This window comes from Glycine max, chromosome 7 (genome assembly GCF_000004515.6).
Source record: "Glycine max cultivar Williams 82 chromosome 7, Glycine_max_v4.0, whole genome shotgun sequence".
Lineage (NCBI taxonomy): Eukaryota > Viridiplantae > Streptophyta > Magnoliopsida > Fabales > Fabaceae > Glycine > Glycine max.
In genome coordinates, this window is record NC_038243.2 from 44034387 (window position 1) to 44054498 (window position 20112).

Here is a 20112-nt window from a genome sequence, read left to right on the forward strand (position 1 = left end):
AGTGTGTGTGATTTAATTTAATTTATAGACGATAGATGTAAATATAGCTAGTAGGTTGTTCTTCAATTTTGTTTTATCATTTATCTCTCCATTCCATCCTTCTTTCGGTGGTACCTTTTCTGTCTAGCTCGTTCTCTTGGTCAAAAGCCACAACTACTCCTTATTGGCCACTAAGAATCAGAATCGCCCGGGATGAGTGAGAGCTAAAAGATAAGCCTAGCGGCAATTCCCGATCTTCTCTTGATAGAAAGATCATATCAACATTGTCATTAATTAATCTTTAAGGTTGTCAATAAACCCTAATTAATTATAGCATTAAATATAAAAACACTAAATTTTAATTAATTTGTGTCGCTTATATCAATAATCAAATGCTCGAAATACCTTACAAAAATCTTCATGTTCAAATTCTAGATATAAATATGATCAATACGGATATTGTATAAGGGTAGTTACTGTTGTTCCTTTTTTTTTACTGCAATTACTGTTGCTCCTAATAGTCATGAACCAACCATGCAGATCAATAAATGCAGCATATCTTTCTTGTGTATAGAGTGAATATAATAATACTCAATTTAAATGTTGAATACCCAGAACGCAGTCCTATGACTATGACGGTGATCACCATTCACAAGTAATAACTTCCTTCCATCAAGGTTGGTCCGGGTTTTGAAAGGAGGCCAAATTAGTCTTACCCGTCACATGCAAGCACATGCTTCATTCAAATTAAGAAGCTGGTTTATATATATATATATATATATATATATATATATATCCACAAGACCACAACACATCCACACGTACACCGATGCAAATTAAAACTAGTCATGCATCATCAGCTTCCTTTGGATCGAGTCAAATAGAGCTGAAGATCAAAGATCCATTTGTACGATGGATGAAGTACGGTGCGACCGTGCAAACGGCACAACCTTGACGTGGTTGGCTCCATTCCTAGCTTAAATACTGTCACATGGTGTGTTCAATGTTCAACACTTCAACGTGATCATTAAGATGGTACTAACGCGAACGTGATGAAACACTGCACGGAAAGTCAAAAACGTATCGCATTTTTCCAATCAAAGTGCACCACCTCATCCCTCCTTTTCCTAGTCTTAAGTTGACCTTCTCATTAAGTATTCATAAATACAGGATATAAACGATTATTGATTTATTGATCGATATCACGCACAACTGGTGCAAACGTAGTTGCTGAGAAACTCGCATAGTCCACTTTTGTATTTTTTTTTTTTTTGGTTACACACAGTCACATTAATGTCATTTTAAGAGTCATCATCAATATCAAATAGTAAGGGCAGTATTTCTTGACCAATGGGAAAAAGAATCAGAATACTAGTATTCTTCTTAAGACCGAAACAGATATTTTGAAGGGTTGTTTGTAGGTGATTTTTTTTTCGGTTGTTGGGAAGAGCGCGTATATATAGGCTGTTTTCAATATTTACGTACAGAACATATCCAGATCGACCACACGTTTAGATTTAGAAAATAAAATGGATAAAAAAATATAAAGACGTTACATTTTTTTTCTGACAGATTACTCCGAAAATTATGAATCCTAATTATTCAAGAAGGATACAACAAAGAGAGAATGAAACTGCCGTGTTCTAAACCCTACCATGCCGACAAAAGTAATATTTCTGGACCTGCCAACCCAATGGCCTATGAGAGTAATTGAGCTGAAGTTCATAGCCAATGAACTAGTCACAAAGCAAATTAGATACACCTAGAACAAGCAAGAAAAACACATATATATAGTATAATGCTACCAAAAAGGTATTTCCTAAAGATAGGCCTTGAATCTTACGCTCACCTCAACTCATCTCAATATATATCCATATAAATAGGTCACAAGTATCATGTACATATTTATGACCATTGCTGTCATTCAGCTAAAATCCTTACTAAAATATTGAAGTGCCTTCAAAAGTATCCTTCACCTTAAGCTGTAACCAGCCTGAGCAGTGAGCATGGAGAAGAAGACCACGCGGTAGAAACATCACTGTAGAATTTGGCCAGGTTCATGAACATTGATCACAAATTCATTTTCCCTTTCCCACGTTTAAACGAATAAAAAAGAAAAGAATATAATCTATGACAAAAGAAAAGAAAAGAACCAAAGAACTTCCTATTAGTTTCCTGATGAAAAGCTATTGATTAATTGTAGCACTATTGATGACATTGGGATTGCTACTACTGTTGTTGGCGCTGTTATTGTTTGGATTAGCACCACCGATGATGGAGGAGATGGCGGAGACGAGCGCTGCCGTGAAGTTTGGATCGGCGGTGATGGCACTGATGGTGTCAGTGAGCGAGACCTGTTGGCTTGGCTGCAAAAACGGTCTTGGAGCTTGGGAATTATTAGGCCCCACATCCTGAGAAAGTTGAAGGCCTGAGAATTTGGATTGATTATAGAGCGCTTGTGCAATCAGTTGCGGCAGTTGTGGTGGCGTGGATCCAGCGATAAAGTCCTGGGGCTGTGATGGGAACAATGGGGTTTGAGGTCTTTGGTAATTCTGAAACGCGTTTTGGTTGTGTGTGAGGTCCAATGTCACTGTGGGGAATGGTGCTGAAGCTGAAAGTGTTGCCATGCTAGAACATGGAAGAATAGCTCTAGTTAGCAAATTGGGGTTCATTATTCCGTCAGCACTGGTCATTGACCCAGACAACAACATGCTAGCAGCAGCTGCAGTGGTCGATGCCATAGCCATTGCAGCTGGTGGCAGTGGATGGTTATGGGTCCCCTCGTACGTTGTTGTCAAAATTGTTCTGTCCTCCGCACAACGTTGAACCTATATATATAAACCACCAGTATGCATGTAAGTTTAATTTCTAATAATATTGTCATAGGCATTCAATTAATACATTGATCAATCCGAAAATTTAATAAACTCACTTGTTTGCGAACTGGGCAACCAACTGCCATGGTGCATCTGTAGTATGCTCGAGGACAAGGGTTTCCCTTAGCCATCTTTTGTCCATATTTTCGCCATTGGCACCCATCACTGATCTGGAAATAATAATTAATAAGTTAGAGCTATACTATATATTCATCACTTGCTATGACAATCTATATAAATTAATCTACCATGGGTGCTTCTGATCGGGCACGAACTGAGACACGAGCTTTTCTCATAGCGGCTTCCGGACTAGTGGATGGATCCGTCGTATGGTTCAATAATTTGCCAGAGTGTGGAATATCAGTAGTCTCTTTCTTATCCTTATCATCATTTTTATTGCAGCTGGGAGGTGTGGTTGATCGAGTCCTTTCACCCAAAGAAGAATTCGATACTTGATCATCTATTTCGGTCGTACCACTCGGAACTAAATCCAGGAATTGTCTAGGAGGCACCATTCCTCCATGCTTTCTCTCCTCAGCTTTTCCTTGAACAACCTGGAATAAATTAAAATAAGGAACTTGTTAAAATTATCAACATTTTTTACTAAACTAGTGTAGATTTTTATTAAGAAGTGTGTCTAACTTACCCAAATAAAAATGAAATTATATAATCTCATCTCATCATATAAATAATTGGTGTAACTAAAAAAATTATGCCAATTATTATCTTTAAATAGATTTAAAATTACACTAATTAATCGTATACAATGAAATTATTTAACTCTATTTTTCTTTGAAATAAGTTAAATATCTTCATACAATTTCAAATGTTTCTTGCCATTCTAAAAAAACGGTCAGGGTGTAAATTAATCGTAGTAATAATTAATTTGTTAATTCATTTATGTCATTGATTTCAACTAGTCATGAAAATAATTTAAAACGGGAAATTAAAGATGTTAATTATATATTAAAATGACCTCTTGTTCCGTGTTCTCAGTGCGTTGGTTATGTTGCTGTTGCAGTACTGCTGCAAGATGCATTTGCAAGTTCGCGTAGTTACTGCTGACATGGCTGAGCATCTCCTTCAGCTTTTGGTTCTCTGCATTCATGCGCCGAAGGTCCTCTTGCAATCGTGCCAGCTAAAACCAAGTATATAATTCATCTCAATTAATTGCGGTGTATAGTAGTCAACAGATAAATAAATTTAAGCAAGTGCATAATCCTACCGAATGACTGAATGCTTCATAAATGATAATGACAAATCTATCATAAATTCGTTCAAAAACCACTCGTATAACGCCTTAGTTTGAATAAATAACCATAAAGACTTAAATTAATTTTCGTAACAGTAAGTAATATTGATAAGTTATGCAAAAAATAAATTAAATGAAAATATGCACCTCAGTGATCTTGACAAGCTTATCTTCAGCATCCGATGAAGCCCCATCATCCACGGTTGACTGATCACTTCCAGCGTTAGCGGTGAGAAGTTGCAAACCAGTCTATATAATTTATTAAAAAAAAAATTAAACTAGTGTATCTGTATTGCCCAAGCTCTAAAGCTCTAAAGTGATAATAAAGAGAAACGGTGAAATAATATATAGGAAAAAGAAGAAACGAAGGAGACTTACATTTACATGGGGATCACACTTAAGGGGGGTTCCATGATCGTTGTTGGTGTGAGATGATGAGATGTTTCTAGCACCGGAGAAGAAGTCAACTTCACCGAGGACCGTCCGATTGTGATCGGAGGAGGGGCTAAGGTTGACCGGAAATCCTAAAGTGGGGAACATGTTGTGGTTAGTGGTGGAGGAGGAAGAGTGAGAGGAATCAAGAGTGAGACTCCATTCCATAAACATTAAGAATTTGGAGACGTGGAGAAGAGAGAAATAGAGAGTGACAGAGTCAGAGAGAGAGAGAGAGAGAGGGAGGGATTCAAGTGTGTCAAGTCTTGTAACGGTGCAATAGGGTCGGCTATAAAAAGGGTTAAGATCTGTTGTTGACTCGGGACATCGTAGACCAAATGGATTATTCATTCATTTTCTCATTAACTTCCTACCTTTTTTTTTTCTTTTTTGTTTTCTGGCGTCAGATGGTGCGTCAGAATCAAGAAAAATGTTCAATGCCCCCACACCACATACCCACGGTCTTGCCACCTCTTCATCCTCTTGTGTTGCATATCATTCATCAGTTTCAGTTGAAATTTTAGGTTAAGTGCAGCGTGTTTTATTATAACAAACTAGTTTTAGAAAAACCAATAGCAAAATTGTAAAAGCCTCATACCAAAAGATTTCACATTAGAAACTAGTCAAACAGAGGGACGGGGTGTTTACTTTAATTTTTTCTATAAGAAATCTTAAATAAAATTAAATTCATTCAATACTTTATACAAAAATATTAAATGGAAAATTAAATGCATCTTGACATTTTTTACAGCAAAATGCATGTTGACTAAGAATTTAATGTTTAGATCCTAAAATGAAGAATTATTCAAGGGAAAAAAAGTTATTAATTCATTATGGAAAATCACTAAGGTGATTCTGAACCATTGACTATCTAATGTAGTACTATTATTTTTCTTCTCTCTCTTTCTCTCAATATAAAAATCAACCAAATTTTATTTTGTATCATAATTTTTAATTATCAATTAATTAAATGATAATGTAAGATGATCATAGACTATAAAGAGGGTCAGCCGGTTAGGGCGGGCGGGATGTATGATCTTTTTTTTTTCATATATCTTCCGATTGTCATATAAAATAAATATTTGAAGAAAATTAAATGCATTTAATTTTACATTTAATGAAAAATTAAATGCATTTAATTAATATTTTATAAAGAAAACATTTAATGAAAAATTAAATGCATGTTGACTTAAAGAATTTGAACATCTTAGATCCTAAAATGAAGAATTATTCGAGAGAAAAAAATAAATTTCTTTATAAAAAAAATCAATAGGGTGAACTTTAGCCATTTTACAGTTTATTAGTAAGACTTTTATTAAATCAAATCATTAGATTGAAAGAGATATTTTCCTGAAAAATTAATAAAAAAATAATGGCATTTTGAAGAATCTCGCAATAATTTAAAGTCATGACAAAAATAGAATACATGTAAAAAAATAATTTTAATTTTACAAATTAAATTTTGAATCATTTCCTATCTTAAATTATTTTTCTTACACATGCTTTGCTATAATAAGATATTTGATTTTGTATACATTTAATAAAAATATATTTATATATTTTGGTAGAATAAATCTTTCACAATATTAGCAAAAATATTACTTTTTTTTATATCTATAAGAATCAAACACAATATGAGAGAGTTTACAACATTCAAACACCTTATTCTATCCATTGAGTTAGATTCTTTTAATAGTATAAAATTACTTAAAATATAATAAAAAATAATATATATATATATATATATAATTTATTCCAATAAAAATAATAAAAACAGTTATGCTGTAAATAAAATAATAATAATAATAAATAACAACACTATTACATTTTTGCAAATAACAATCATAAATTATAATAACACTTTTATATAAATACAAACATTACTTATTATCTTTAATAAATAATTTTTTTATTAATTTAAATGTTGGTTTAAGAAATCGCATTAAGTAGACGAAGAATACAATTTTTTATACAATTTAAAATATATTTTTTATTTCACTATTAATCAAGACTACAAGAAAATAGATAGCGACTGAAAAATCAGTTGCAACCTTATTTTAGAGTATAATATAATTTTCAAAATATAAATAAGTGTTGGTAATAAAACTATACACCTATGAATGTTCCACACACATATAAAGACATATTTATTTGTAGTAATGTAGGCAATATAAATTGATACCGGATTGATGTCTTTTTTTATACTTAATTATATCGTTCAATAAACTTTTTAAGAAAATTGAAGTTACTTAATTCAAATGTTAAATTAAAAGTTTTATAAGTACATTACATTTATAAAATTGCATACAAACCAAAACGTAATTGATATATTTTATTGAACTATTTTATTTTAGTCAGGGTCTTGTTGGTATGCTTGGGCCCGAAGGAAGATATGTGGGAGTCTATTAATATTTTTCTGCTGAATGTCTATTAATATTAAATAGACGTTAGTAGTAAAGGCACGGCCCCAAAATTTAAATGTTAAAACATATTAATTAATAGAATTGAGAAAAAATCTAATGAAAATTTTACTTCTGCTTTGTAAAATGAACTCAAGTTTATAGAGTTGTTCAAATAACGTAACCAATACCTAAATATAACTAACTATATCTAACAGAAAGTTGGTTATGAAGAACAAATATCTGAATTCTACTAAAAACAATACAAATGAAAAATACAAAATTATAGTATTTAGAGTAAATATAGGAATATAATTTGCATTCTAAGTGATACTTGCACATACCTTTCTCCCCAAAACATAATATGTGCCCCCCATAATAGAATGGCTTCCTGTTTGATATAAATTTTTAATAAGTAAAGATTTCAGTATTTTTCTTAGGAATTAGACGCTAGTCTAATTCATTAGACTAACTATATATAATAGAAAATTTTATACATCATACGCTGAGCCAAAGATCTAATAGATTTTTAGGCACTATCAAGAATGCAAAACTCGATTTTAAGTTGGTAATTAGTGATCCTGATTCTTAGTTAAGTAAACATTTGAGTTTAATTATGTGACATTCTAAATTCAATTCTTATTTACATGTTCATAATGTAGGTTTGATACTTACAGTGGTTCTTGACAAAGCTCCAACTTTTGCCCACTGGGATGCACATCAACCTCTTTAAAAAAATAGAAGGTTGATGACAATTTAAGAAAGTTGTGGATGGTACATGTTTCAAACATTTTTTTAACATCTCATCAAGAACTTATGAGCAATAAAAATAAATAAATAAACTAAAATTAAATTAAATTGAAAATAAAAAATTCAATAGAGACTAAAAAATTTATTTATCTCATTATTTGAATCTAACAAAAATCGGAAAAGCGTCCATCGGTAGAAGATTTTAGCAAGTTTTGCAAAGGGAAAAAATAATGCTGTCCTTCTGAATAAATTTTTGGCTAAGTTATAATTTTGATTCTCATATAACTTCAAAGCTGGAATTTTAGTTATTATTTCTAAATCAAAACATTTAATTCTTTTATTTTTTTTAAATAAATAATGTTGGTCCTTGTCATCAGGTAAGAGTTAAATTTATGACCATTCATTTAAAAACAAAATAATAAATCACTGAGAATTTATTTTGTTTAGTTAATTTTATAAATACTATTTTACATGTATCAAGTCTCATTAGTAAAAAATTATTAACTTTTTAATTATAAAAATTTTAAATTAAAATAAATAAATTTCATTTTACATATATTTAAATTTTATTATAAAATTTTATTTTAATATAAAATAATAAATTTTTATATATAAAAATTTGTTATTACTTAAATTATAATTTTTTAAAATAATACATAAAATAATATATAAATTATTTTAAAATTTTATTAAATTTCGTAAATTCAAAATAATATTTAAAAATAAAAATTTATCACTTTTTATAATTAAAATAAAAATTTGTATTATTTATATATAAAAAATTTACATAATTTTTCTATATTACATAAAATGATTTATATAAATAATTTACATATGTAATTTTCTTAATTTATATAATTTGTATTAAATAATTTTTATAATTAAAATAAAAATATTAACAGATAAGTTTCCTAAAAAAATAAATATTATTTTTTTTAATTTATATAATCAGAATAAAAATAATTTACGTATTAAAATAGTTTTATGTAATTTTTATAAATTATATATTAATTGATGCAATTATATTTATGTATATAATTAGAGTAAAGATAATCTGTATATTAAAATTAATTTATAGAATAATTTATATATTGATTTATGAAATTTCATTATAAATTTTTTAATATTAAAATTAAAATATGAAAATTATTCAAAATAAAATTTAAAAGATTTATATATTAAATATTTATATAATTTATAACTTTTTATAATTCAAAAAAATTAGTAATTCTTGAACAAAGATACATATAAAATAATAGATGATTGTTATTGTCATAAGAGAATTTTATATGAAACTGAAGACAATCTTTTAGTTAAATAAATCGTTCATCTTTATATCAATGCAATAAAGTCTTATACCAGTTACACCACAATATTAACCCAGTTACATGAATAACAATAATCAACATATATAACTATTTAAAAAATATATTTTTAATTATATTTTTCGTTTATCCCTCACTAAAAATAAAATAATTAATTTTAAAATATTAAAAAAAATTTAAAAAAACATTATAATTTTTTTTGGTATGTATGTCTTTAATTCCAAATCCAGTTAATTCACAACTCATTGACAGTTATCGTGCTAATCGCATATGTAGGCAACAAAATGTGTAGGACAAGTAAACAAGTGGTATGATATTTGATTTGAACAATTGTTTGGTTAAGTCTGTTTGTATGCTTTGTTCCTAAGATTTTTCTTTTTTCAGTCAAAAATAGATTTTTCTTTCTATATTTATTATGCAGTTCGAACAAATATTTTTTGTGGCCATATAATTCTCGTATTGATCGATAGACATAGTTGCAATGGCACGTGTTGCTGCCGTATATTGTTAATGATATGCTTTACATTACATTAAGGTGAATAGTTCCTTCATTTGATTTTTTTTTAAACAAGAAGGATGAAATGTTGTGACTTCTATTATCTATTATTGTTATAATAAATAAGGTTTGGTTGGGACACATGTCAATGGGATAAAAAAACTTCCTTCCAAAATTTTCCTCTTCCTTTATAACTTTTTATTATTATTTACTTTTATTTTTCTATCTCAATTTTTTTTCCATTATCTTTTTTTTACTTACACACAACTTTTTTTTGTAATAGCTACTATTTTATTTATATTATATAATATCTATCTATTCTATTCTATTACTCTTTTAATATATAAATTGAATGATAATATTTGTTTTTTTCTTGAAATATCAATTATAATATATTATATAATATTTGTCTGTCTATCTATTCTATTACTCTTAATGATTTTTTTTCCTCTACATGCGTTACTCTCATTAAAAAGATTTCCTCCAAAATTTATATTTCTTTCTACTTTTCTCTCTCTTCCTTTTTAAATTTTTATTTTATCTTTTTTCATTTTTCATATTTATAGTGAAAAGAAAAAAATTCTTTATCATTTTATTAGCCAAAAATACCTATTCTTCTTCTTATTGCATATGTAAAAATATATTTATAATTTATAATATTATTATGACATTATATATTATTTATGTGCTATATTAAAATATTTATATTTTAATATTATATTATGATAAATTTTTATAATTACTTATTACTTATTAAACTTAATCATAATTTAATTAAAAAATATTTTTAGTTTAAATTTCTATAAAATTATTTTTATTTAGAAAACGTGTAAAATAAATTTAAATAACTTAATAAATAATTATTTTATGGATTAATATTTATATTATAAGATTAAGATTTTTATAGTAAAAACTAATTTAAATATAATCAATGTTTCATATAAAATTGACTCTATGTTTACAATTAAATATATTTTTAATAAATAAGAAATAATTATGCCACTATAATTAAATATATTTTTTATAATATTATACTCTTACTTTTTCTCCATTTTCAAAAGTTTAAACAATTAATTATGCTTTTTAAAATATATTTAATTATTTTATTTTTGTGATTTAATTTTATTGAGTGAGATGAGAACAAAGACAAGGACAAAGAATCACATACTCATTCTCATCTTGTTCTATTATCATACATATTTACGATTATGACTTATACATCTTTTTAGGTCGAATAATTATAAATTTTGATAATATTAAAATATCTATTAGTATTTTATTTTTTGTTTTAATATTACTAAGAGGGGGTTGAGATGTGAAACAACATACTCGTGTTTGTCATGTTTAATTGTTATGTCTATTTACAATCATCACTTATACATTTTTGTTTTAAATAATTATAAATTTGGATAAGATTAAAATATCTTTTAATCTTTTAATTATTTTTTTTTATTTTAATTGTTTTCTAAATTAAAAAATTCTATGATTATTTACATGTTTTTATTAGATCAATTTATCATATAACATATTATTATACACAAATAATTTATCGTGTATGCCTTGTCGTTGTTGCTAGTAACATACTAAATTTAAATCATTTATAACTATTTTTATTTTGTACGGTATCATGTTTTTTAATATATAAATTTATATCGTATTTGTTCTTTTCAAAAAGTTTTTATTTTATTATTATGTTTTTGACTAACCATAAAAAATATAGTTTACTTGTCTATAAAACTTACGAAAACAGTCAATTCAACCGTGCTTCCTTTGGAATTGGATGCATATGCATATGTACTGCGCAGGTGCAATTAGAAGTTAACTATGGTATTCATATTTTTGGAACGTCAAATTCAAATAAAACATCTGGCATACTTTGACTTAATGTTGTGGATTTGGCTACGAGGAATAGAAACACATAGAAGTTTCATTGAATCACACAACAATTAATAATAAAGAAATTAACAATATATATATGCCATTCCTTTTGATCTGATCAGTCACGGGGCTAGTATGAAACTTAAGACCTCCAGCTGTTCCATCAACTGACTTATCTAAAGTGAATACATAACAATTTGAATAAATTTCTTAAGAAATAATTATATGAGAAAAATAAAGGATAAAATGTTTTTTTTTTATAAATTAAAGTTAGTTTATATGTCTCAATTTTATTAAGAATTAGATGAGAAAAATATTTTGAAAAGTTGAGGTTAATGAATCAATTTTAATTTATGAATCTTTTTATTTAAGTACTTGTTTTTCTTCTATAAATATTTAGTAAAAAGTTTATCGATCAGTAAACCTAAATGTCTAAAGTAAAAGCACGGATGTATTTACATTGTTTTGAATATTTTTGTTTTGTCTTTTGTTGGAATTGCGGCTAGGTGGTTATGAAACAACTCCAATAAAGTTTAAAGTTGTAACCTCAATTGAATATCTACTTTCACACTATGTTAGCATTCACAATTTAGTGCTAAAGTTTGATCATGAACAGAAGTTTGATGATGCGAGTGCTAAATACAAGTCATAGCTTGTGGATGGGAATTGATATTCGTCTCAATAACATTAGTTCTCTTTTTTTTTTTTTTAATTTAAAGAGTTTATCAAATTACGTATTACTAATACTGAAAAACCAGCTCAATCTTTTCCGATAGTGCATCAGATCATGACAAACCAATGAATACGAAAGCTATTGATTCAGTCAACTTTTTCTTTTATTCAGCTATTCATTTAACAACTGAGACACCTAATATTAATTTTTTTTATAAAGATTGACATATATATTATCGAATGCCAGTTCGACATAAAAAAAAATGCTAATTAAAATGAGTTAAAATGTCTGCAGAGCATTGGCTCCATTATTTTGGGTGAGGGTTGGAGGGATTTTTTTAGAAGGGGATTTAACTTGGGCACGTATTTTCTAATTAATGCGTGCGGATGAGCCTCGTCCGCGAATAATGCATCCATTAATGTCTGGGCCATACTTATGATTGAGAGGGATCATCATAAGCCCACGTACTTGGCTCAAGTGGGCCGTCTGCTGTTGTCTCCTATGTACTTTATATACTTTGCATTTTAATTATAACCAAGACTTCAAAGCTAAATCCATGTATGTTTTAAGGGTGTGTTTGATTTGCATTTTTATTTTTTGTTTTATTTTTTATTTTTATTTTATGAAAACTATTTTTATTTTCAAAAAATTTGAAAATATATTTGGTTTGATTTCTTATTTTCTGTTCTCAGGACATAAAAACACTAAAAAATTTATGATATCTTAATTTCTTGTCTTTTTTGTATTTTTAGATTTGTTTAAAATTACATTCTTTGTCATCGTATTTTTATCGCATTTTCATTTTACCTAAAATGAGGTTTTCACTGAAAACGAATTATTATTTTCATGATTGTTTCCTGTTTTCATTTTCATCAAATTTTTTTTCAAAAATCCAACCAAACACATTTTCATCACCATTTTCTGTTTTCACTGAAAATGAAAACAGAAAACAGTCAAACCAAACACCTCCTAAGATTTCACTTATCAATTGAGTTCTAAACCATCATGCCCCACGTACTGCTAGACGAGCTTATTCCATTGTTTGAATAAAATTAACAAAAAAAATGAAAACAAAAACTCTTCTAGACAAAACTAATAAATGGCCTTGCTTAGTTCGAGATCAAACACTGGATTCGAGCATAATGATTTAATTTTGAAATATGCTGATAAGCAAACTTGACTTGAATATATGCAGTATATTGCAATGCGTTTGAGATGAACTATGTTGAGGTGTATCTGAAATGAATTGTTAACTAAAATTGAACTCTTGATGAATGTAAGATGAGTAAGGTTTTTGAGCGGACTAAGGTTCGACATCTTCTAAACTCAAAAGGTTATCTAACAAGATTATATTATACGATATTCTGGCACTCAAGTCAATAGAAATTGTACTACTGTAATGACTATTTGTCATAGTGATGCTTATTGTATTTATAGAAGTTTGAGATGAGCTACTTTCTTTGGCACGTAACTTAAGATTTTGCATAAACAATACTATCCTATTTTGGTACAGTGGTAAAGTAACTTTAGTTTAGATTGAGGCATGATTTAATGCTCTCGAGGGCATTTCAAGAATCCTATTTTTGGTTGTTAACTTCAGTAAATACTTGCATTTTAATTGCAATTTAATTGATCTAACATTTGGACCAAGGTAGCCTGTTACATAGATTGGACCTCAACTCTTCCACTCCAAAATATATTGGAGATGACCTCAATTGCCTCTTATAGTCTTATTGGATTATTTATTTATTTTTAATTTCACTACTTTTCTAAAATAATTTTAAAAAGAAAATCTAAAAAATATTTGGAACTAAAACATAAACGTCCACTGAGGCTTATTACTGTACATCGTAACGTCTATTTATATGAATATCATAATTTGATATGCTACGCTGAGGACTTGAATGTATATGCCTACATGCTATACGAGACCCAAAAAAATGTTCCATAGTACTACCAAAAAATGTGCAACTTATAAGAAAGTCAGTTCTCTCTTTACTCTCCCCACATTCTGTGCGCGGCTTCAGAATGCAGAAAAAAAAAAGAGGCAGGATCAGGAATTAAGATTAAAGATAGCAAAAGTGAATAAAAGCAAAAGGAGAATTATGAAGGGGGCCTGTATAAAGGCAACAGTTGCAGATATTATTCTGTCTTGGATGTTAGTAATTTCTTGACTTGACCGCATTTGTTGCATAAAGCAACTAGTTGTTGGTGCTACATAGTCTGAAATTGGTTTGTATCTTACCCACAACCAAAAATAGCAATGTTATTACTAATTCTCATTCACTCATTGTTGTTGAGTCTCACAACAAGAGCTCAATCCACGCCATGCAGAACTTCTTGTGGTGACATTCCCATCGAATACCCTTTTGGCATTGACGATGGGTGTGGAAGCCCATACTACCGTTACATCCTGGTTTGTTCTGACTCAGGAAAACTCCAAGTCAGAACCCCTTCTGGGAGATACCACGTTCACAACGTTAGCTATGCTGATCCACACATTCTGGTCACTGATCCATTCATGTGGAACTGTGACGATGGTGAGAATTACCGTCCCACAAGGCCTTTCAGTTTGGACACCAGCACACGCTTCAAGCTTTCCCCTCAGAATGAGTACCTCTTCTTCAATTGCAGTGAGGATCATGTGATCGTTAAGCCAAAGCCTATTTTCTGTGAGCGCTTCCCCGAGCGTTGCGATTCTTCGTGTGACAGTGGTAGCTATCTCTGCAGGCACATGCCAGGGTGCTCCTTTGCTATGACTGGTAGCTCTTGCTGCTCTTACTCTCCAAGATCCATTGAATCGTTGAGGTTGATGCTCAAGTATTGTACTAGTTATACTAGTGTTTATTGGAGAAACGTTGGTGCTCCTCAGCCTCACGATCAAGTTCCTGAATACGGGATCAGAATTGATTTTGATATCCCCGTCACTACGCGCTGCCTTCAGTGCCAGGATCCTTCCAAAGGAGGTGGAACTTGTGGATTTGACACTCAGACTCAGAGTTTCATGTGCCTTTGCAAGGAAGGAAATTTCACTACCCATTGTAAAGGTATGTCTAACAGTGATCACTTCTTTTTAAAGTTTAATTTGAACTATCAACTAATCAAAAGTCATCCTTGATTTCACTTGAAATGAAAGATAATTAACTAATTATTATCAAAATTAACATACATAACGGCTTGTAATCGGATGACAAGGTGTAAAACCATGCATACCCTGTTTACTTGAGTTACAATTAAGAAGGTTTGCATTTTGAAATTTGTTGAGAAAGTAAAAAATTGATTGGATATTGTTTGTCTGACAGATTATGATGCTGCACGGCACAACAGAAAGGTCCATGTGATTGCAGGTGACAAAAATGAAGTTAATGGAGTAAATTTGTCAATGATAGTTTTTGTAAGTAGAAAATTAGGTTCATGCATGCTTGTGGCTGTGTGTTCGAAATTTGGCTGCAGGGACAGTGAGCGGTGTTTCAGCTGCAGGGGCATTTGGAATTGGAGCTGGTATTTGGTACTTGAAGAAAGTGAGAGCTAAAGCGCCAGTAACATGTGGAGTTCAAAGCAACGAGAATAGACTTTTCTGAAGTGGACCAAAGAACGTGAACTACATAATTACGGAGTACATCATAATTCCTTTTGTTACTCTTTCCCCACCTTAGCTATTAAGCTTATTTATTTATACAATATTTATATATAAAGACCTTTTTTGCTTCCCAGTTGGCATCTTTATGTGATGTTGGGTTGTAATTTCTCCCAAATATTGCAAGAAAGCACTTCGCTGCATAGCCATCTTCCACACTACTTTAAGTGTTAACATTAATATTTGACTTCCTTTATAATATTGAATCTGTCAGTGTTAATTTACAAACTAAAGCAGTTCATTCTTCATTGGTTGAGACACTGATACCCACACACCTCTGATAAACGCCTCTAAAACGGGCTTTCCGGAATCAACCAAAATATTAAAAGAAAAAAAGGAAAAGGAAAGAGGGAGACAAACACACAGACAGAAAAGTTATGGCGATTCTAAGTCAAACCTTTTTTGTTGGTGACACGATTCTAAGGCATACTAACATCAACATGCTCTCCCAACAACACAAATTGTGGGACCAGCATTGAGAGTCATTGCAGGCACCATGTACGCTGGAGCAGCAGTGAAAGATTGAGTAGGTGAATAATTTGGGGCACAGGTTCCAAACCCAGATGGTACCAAATGAGCACCATTTAGGAATAAATCCTTGGAAGACCTCCATTTCCAACTCTTCCACTTTTCCTTCCCTTCCTTCTTGGTAACCTGTCATCACCTAAGAACAACACTCAATATGATGAAGCATTACTACATTTGTATTGGGCTTGAGAGGGAAAAAAATTAAAGGAAGAGGATTTAATTTCATGCTACTGTATTTCTAACTACCTGTTTTGTATTTGGGTCATGAACTAAGGCCATCGGTGGAGCGAGCCAAAAAGCAAAGATCAATCCAAATATTGGAGGAACCAAATATGCTAATGACATGCATCTCCATCAGAGCCTAGATGATGGCCAACATGGTCAGGAGTACTCCTCACAAGGCCAGGTTTGGCTGGTTTACAATCATGGATGCTAATGCCATTTATAATGGCATGACTGACACCTTGTATAGTGATGCAAGGCCCATCAGCAATCTCCACTTTAACCATGTCTTTGTCAAAAATGATCCAGAAAGGCTCTTTTTGGATTGCACCATAACGGAGTGTGCCTGGTTTTGGGTTTGCAGGGTCATCAGAGGGATCTGTGACTGGGTATATTGCACCATACTTGCCTCCTGTGGCATCTTTGCCAAAGCCAATTGTACAGTCAGCCATGGCTTGGCGATTTGAAGCCTAATTAGGCTTTACACGCCAACAAGAGTCTATCACATTGAGCAATGCTTTCTTCGGACTCTCGGGGATATACTTTGAGGTAGGTAATAAAGTGCTGTAGTACTTGTTATCTGTTGAATAGACAATAACGAAGGTTGAAGAAAGGTGTAGCATGAAAGCAAGACCAGTGAGGTTGACGTGGCCATGCTTGTTGTTAAGGCAATTGCAAAGGAAATGAGCTCATTTAATAGATGCAGTGAAGGTTGTCCACAAAATTTAGGAGCTTGCCTTACAAATATTTTTTTTGGGTTTGGGTTACAAAAACGTGGCTGCAATATTTTGAGTTGCTAATTATAAACTTAAATTTACTTTTGAGTTCTAAAGGGTACGTATGCATCCATATTATATTTCTTGTATTAATAACTTTAGAATATGATGGTTCAATGGACATGGGAAGTTCAATATAGTTCACAAAAGCAGAATGCTCCTTAGAAATCTAATATTTGGACGGCTTCATACTAGAAACAAGCAAGTTTTGTAAAACAGTCGTGAGCTAGGGATTCAATTTAATAACTCAATAAATTAAAGTCAAAAACTAGGTGTAGTTTAGTAAAAAAAAAGGGGGGTGTAGTCAATAATTTTATTTTTATTTATTTTTTAATTATTAAGCTGCAAGTATCACTGATACTTATAACAAATTAACAATAAGTTTATAACACTGCATGTAAATTAGCTTATAAAGACTACTTTAACTTAATGAGTAATCTTTGAATGTGATTTTGGAAATGTTTGCAGTTGAAATAATTTTGCGATAGAACTCAGGGTGTGAAAAAATTATGAAATGGAAGTTCTTAAAATAACTCGGCGAAATACTAACTATTGTAAATTTATGTGGTAATTAATTCTCCTAAGAATTTTTGCGAATAATTTTTTCTAATTTGACTCAAATACTCAAGTTACTTAAGATTTAGAATGATTTTCTGTTAAAAAAAATATATTTAGAATGATTTTTTAATATTGAGTATATAGCTGGATATATGGGTCTAAGCCCATAGGTTAGCCCATATAACCTACTATCCGTGCAAATTAGTGAAAATATTTGCCCATTTAGTTGTGGACTTTTTTGTGCTTGGCTATAGAGCTAGTAGGTTAATTGGGTTCGTTGATCAGTGGGTTGACTCGTGAATCCATTTTTATTTTTAAAATTCCAAATAGAGTTAATGTTATTTAAATAATGTAAATAAAATCCTTTTTATATTTCAGTATTTTGAATAATTGATTCCTATTTATCATAGTTTTTAATTATTTTTATTAATAATATTTTTTTTTCATATTTTAAAAGAATTTTTAGATTTTATATAATTTTATTATCAAACTCGCAACCAAGATGCTAACCACCGTACCGTATGGATGCATACTAATAAAATCTTGACCCATTAGTTTTGTGGGTTAAATCAATCCGACCCATTTAGTTAATAACTGGCTGAATATAAATAAACTTAAATGGATCGAGTTGGTTCTCAAATATATTAGAAAAATCAGTATAGAAAAACTGAAAACTACTATTTCTCTGACATATTGTGAAGAAAAAAATACCAATAGTTGGTCTGTTATCATTATGTTTCTAATTCATTAGAAGGGTCTGTACATAACTCTACTAAAAATATTTTTTTTGTACAATACTAAAAATAATTCTAAATCTACGTACAGTTACATTTGTTTTTGTTAATCTTATTAAAAAAATAATTTTATTTATTTATTAAGATAGTGAATATTAATTAATGCATTTTCTTTATTTAATATTTCTTTATAACGCATTAAGATGATTAATAAGAAGATATAGTAAAGGGATATGTGCATGTTTGTTACAACTTTATTTGAAAAATATTACTTTTAGAATATAAAAAATATATTATTATTATTTTGAAAAGTTATTTTAAGCAACTCCTAGAACAACTAAAACTACTTTTAGAATAAGTGTTTTATAACTATATAAACAAATCAACCTTTTACTTTACGCGGAATCTCCAAATAATATATTAATGAATGGTTTAATTTCTTTGCACTATTAGTATAATTTTTTTGTAGTGTCAATGAAAGATTATCATTGATATAACTTTAAAGTCTCCAGATTTATTATACTTTGTAATTGAATATTAATGATATAAAAAACTCTTTGTACAATAAGTACATACGTTGTTTACTCATAATAAATGACTATTTTTGAGAAAGTAAAACAATCAGGTCTTCTATTATTGCTAGTCTCATAAATAAATAAATAAAAGTCGGATAGGAGAAAATAATTTCTGGTCCGAACAATTCAATTATGCTCTAAAATTCCCAAATGAATAAAGATAATATGGAGTAAATTGAACTGTAAAAACAAATAAGTTTATTCATTTATTCCATAAACAACGAATTACAAATTATCCTTATGCAATGACAAAAATTTAAAACATTATTAATAACATTAATTACACAAAGCCACCCACTAATGCAATGCAAAATTTAAAACAACACTAGCAGAATTCATTAAGTCATGATGGCTGCTTTATTTATTAATATTTGGTTAAGCTAGCTGGTAGCTGCTTTATTAATTAATTAATCACACAAAATACTTGTTGCATTGGCCCCAAACGTCACACATGCTCGTCCGTATCATATAGTATGTACTACGCGTAGCTACACATTCCATAGATACATGAACTCTCAGAGTTGCACTTGTTGTCACATTTCCCACAATGCTTCTCGTTAGTCCGAGGATTCACGCACTTACCTTCGCAACATATCTTACCATAGCTACATTTCTTTCCACATTTCCCACAATTGGAGACATCTGTGGAAAGGTTGACACATTTGTTCTTGCAGCAATCAGATCCTGCGCTTCCTTTAATGAGGCATACCTCAGGGTATTTTTCACATGTCAGCACCACCCTGTCAGAAAGAAATCGATTAATTTTCCCTTTTGGTTTTTCACTTCCGGGAGATATTGCTGACACAAAAACAGCCAAAGCCATTAGCATGGCTAGAAGGAAGAGGGTCTTCATTTTGTTTTTGTTGACAAATAAAAAGAAGTTACATATAGAGTGCATATATGTTATGATAGACACAAGATATAAAAAGATGGTAGACGTATTTATAGACGAGTAGGTTCATCGAGTTGGTATTATATTTTGCATAAATTGCTTTCATGAAAGAATGCCCCTATACGTATTG

The 20112-nt window shown here is 30.0% G+C and overlaps 3 protein-coding genes across 4 annotated transcripts; 1 reads left to right on the forward strand and 2 right to left on the reverse strand.

The window, feature by feature from the left end:
* Positions 1-1748: 1748 nt before the first annotated feature.
* WRKY34 (WRKY transcription factor 34) lies at positions 1749-4815 on the reverse strand. Its single transcript, XM_003528645.5, has 6 exons — positions 4486-4815; positions 4255-4356; positions 3832-3993; positions 3104-3409; positions 2912-3025; positions 1749-2807 (listed from the first exon to the last, which is right to left on the reverse strand). Exons 1-6 carry the CDS (start codon positions 4711-4713, stop codon positions 2166-2168), a joined length of 1554 nt encoding a protein of 517 aa, XP_003528693.2. The 5' UTR covers positions 4714-4815; the 3' UTR covers positions 1749-2165.
* Positions 4816-14140: 9325 nt separating this feature from the next.
* On the forward strand, positions 14141-16436 carry LOC100795731 (wall-associated receptor kinase 3). Of its 2 annotated transcripts, XM_003528646.5 has the most exons (3): positions 14149-15107; positions 15363-15407; positions 15514-16436. In XM_003528646.5, the coding sequence occupies exons 1-3, from the start codon at positions 14324-14326 to the stop codon at positions 15639-15641; spliced, it is 957 nt and encodes a 318-aa protein (XP_003528694.1). In that variant the 5' UTR covers positions 14149-14323; the 3' UTR covers positions 15642-16436. The 2 variants fall into 2 exon arrangements, with proteins under 2 accessions (XP_025985144.1, XP_003528694.1); XM_026129359.2 differs by having other exon boundaries at positions 14141-15107; positions 15363-16436.
* On the reverse strand, positions 16436-17219 carry LOC106799503 (putative pectate lyase 2). The gene has a single exon (XM_041017479.1). It carries the CDS (start codon positions 16897-16899, stop codon positions 16561-16563), a length of 339 nt encoding a protein of 112 aa, XP_040873413.1. The 5' UTR covers positions 16900-17219; the 3' UTR covers positions 16436-16560.
* Positions 17220-20112: the final 2893 nt, after the last annotated feature.

What these genes read in the sequence shown, in the direction of transcription:
- WRKY34 (XM_003528645.5), bottom strand. Translation starts at nt 4,713, where the DNA reads ATGTTTATGGAATGGAGTCTCACTCTTGATTCCTCTCACTCTTCCTCC. An exon ending in CTGAGAACACGGAACAAGAG is followed by an intron (nt 3,410 to 3,831) that starts GTCATTTTAATA and finishes AATTTATTCCAG; the next exon opens with GTTGTTCAAGGAAAAGCTGA. An exon ending in GTTGCCCAGTTCGCAAACAA is followed by an intron (nt 2,808 to 2,911) that starts GTGAGTTTATTA and finishes TTATATATATAG; the next exon opens with GTTCAACGTTGTGCGGAGGA.
- LOC100795731 (XM_026129359.2), top strand. Translation starts at nt 14,324, where the DNA reads ATGTTATTACTAATTCTCATTCACTCATTGTTGTTGAGTCTCACAACA. An exon ending in TTTCACTACCCATTGTAAAG is followed by an intron (nt 15,108 to 15,362) that starts GTATGTCTAACA and finishes TTTGTCTGACAG; the next exon opens with ATTATGATGCTGCACGGCAC.
- LOC106799503 (XM_041017479.1), bottom strand. Translation starts at nt 16,899, where the DNA reads ATGGCTGACTGTACAATTGGCTTTGGCAAAGATGCCACAGGAGGCAAG.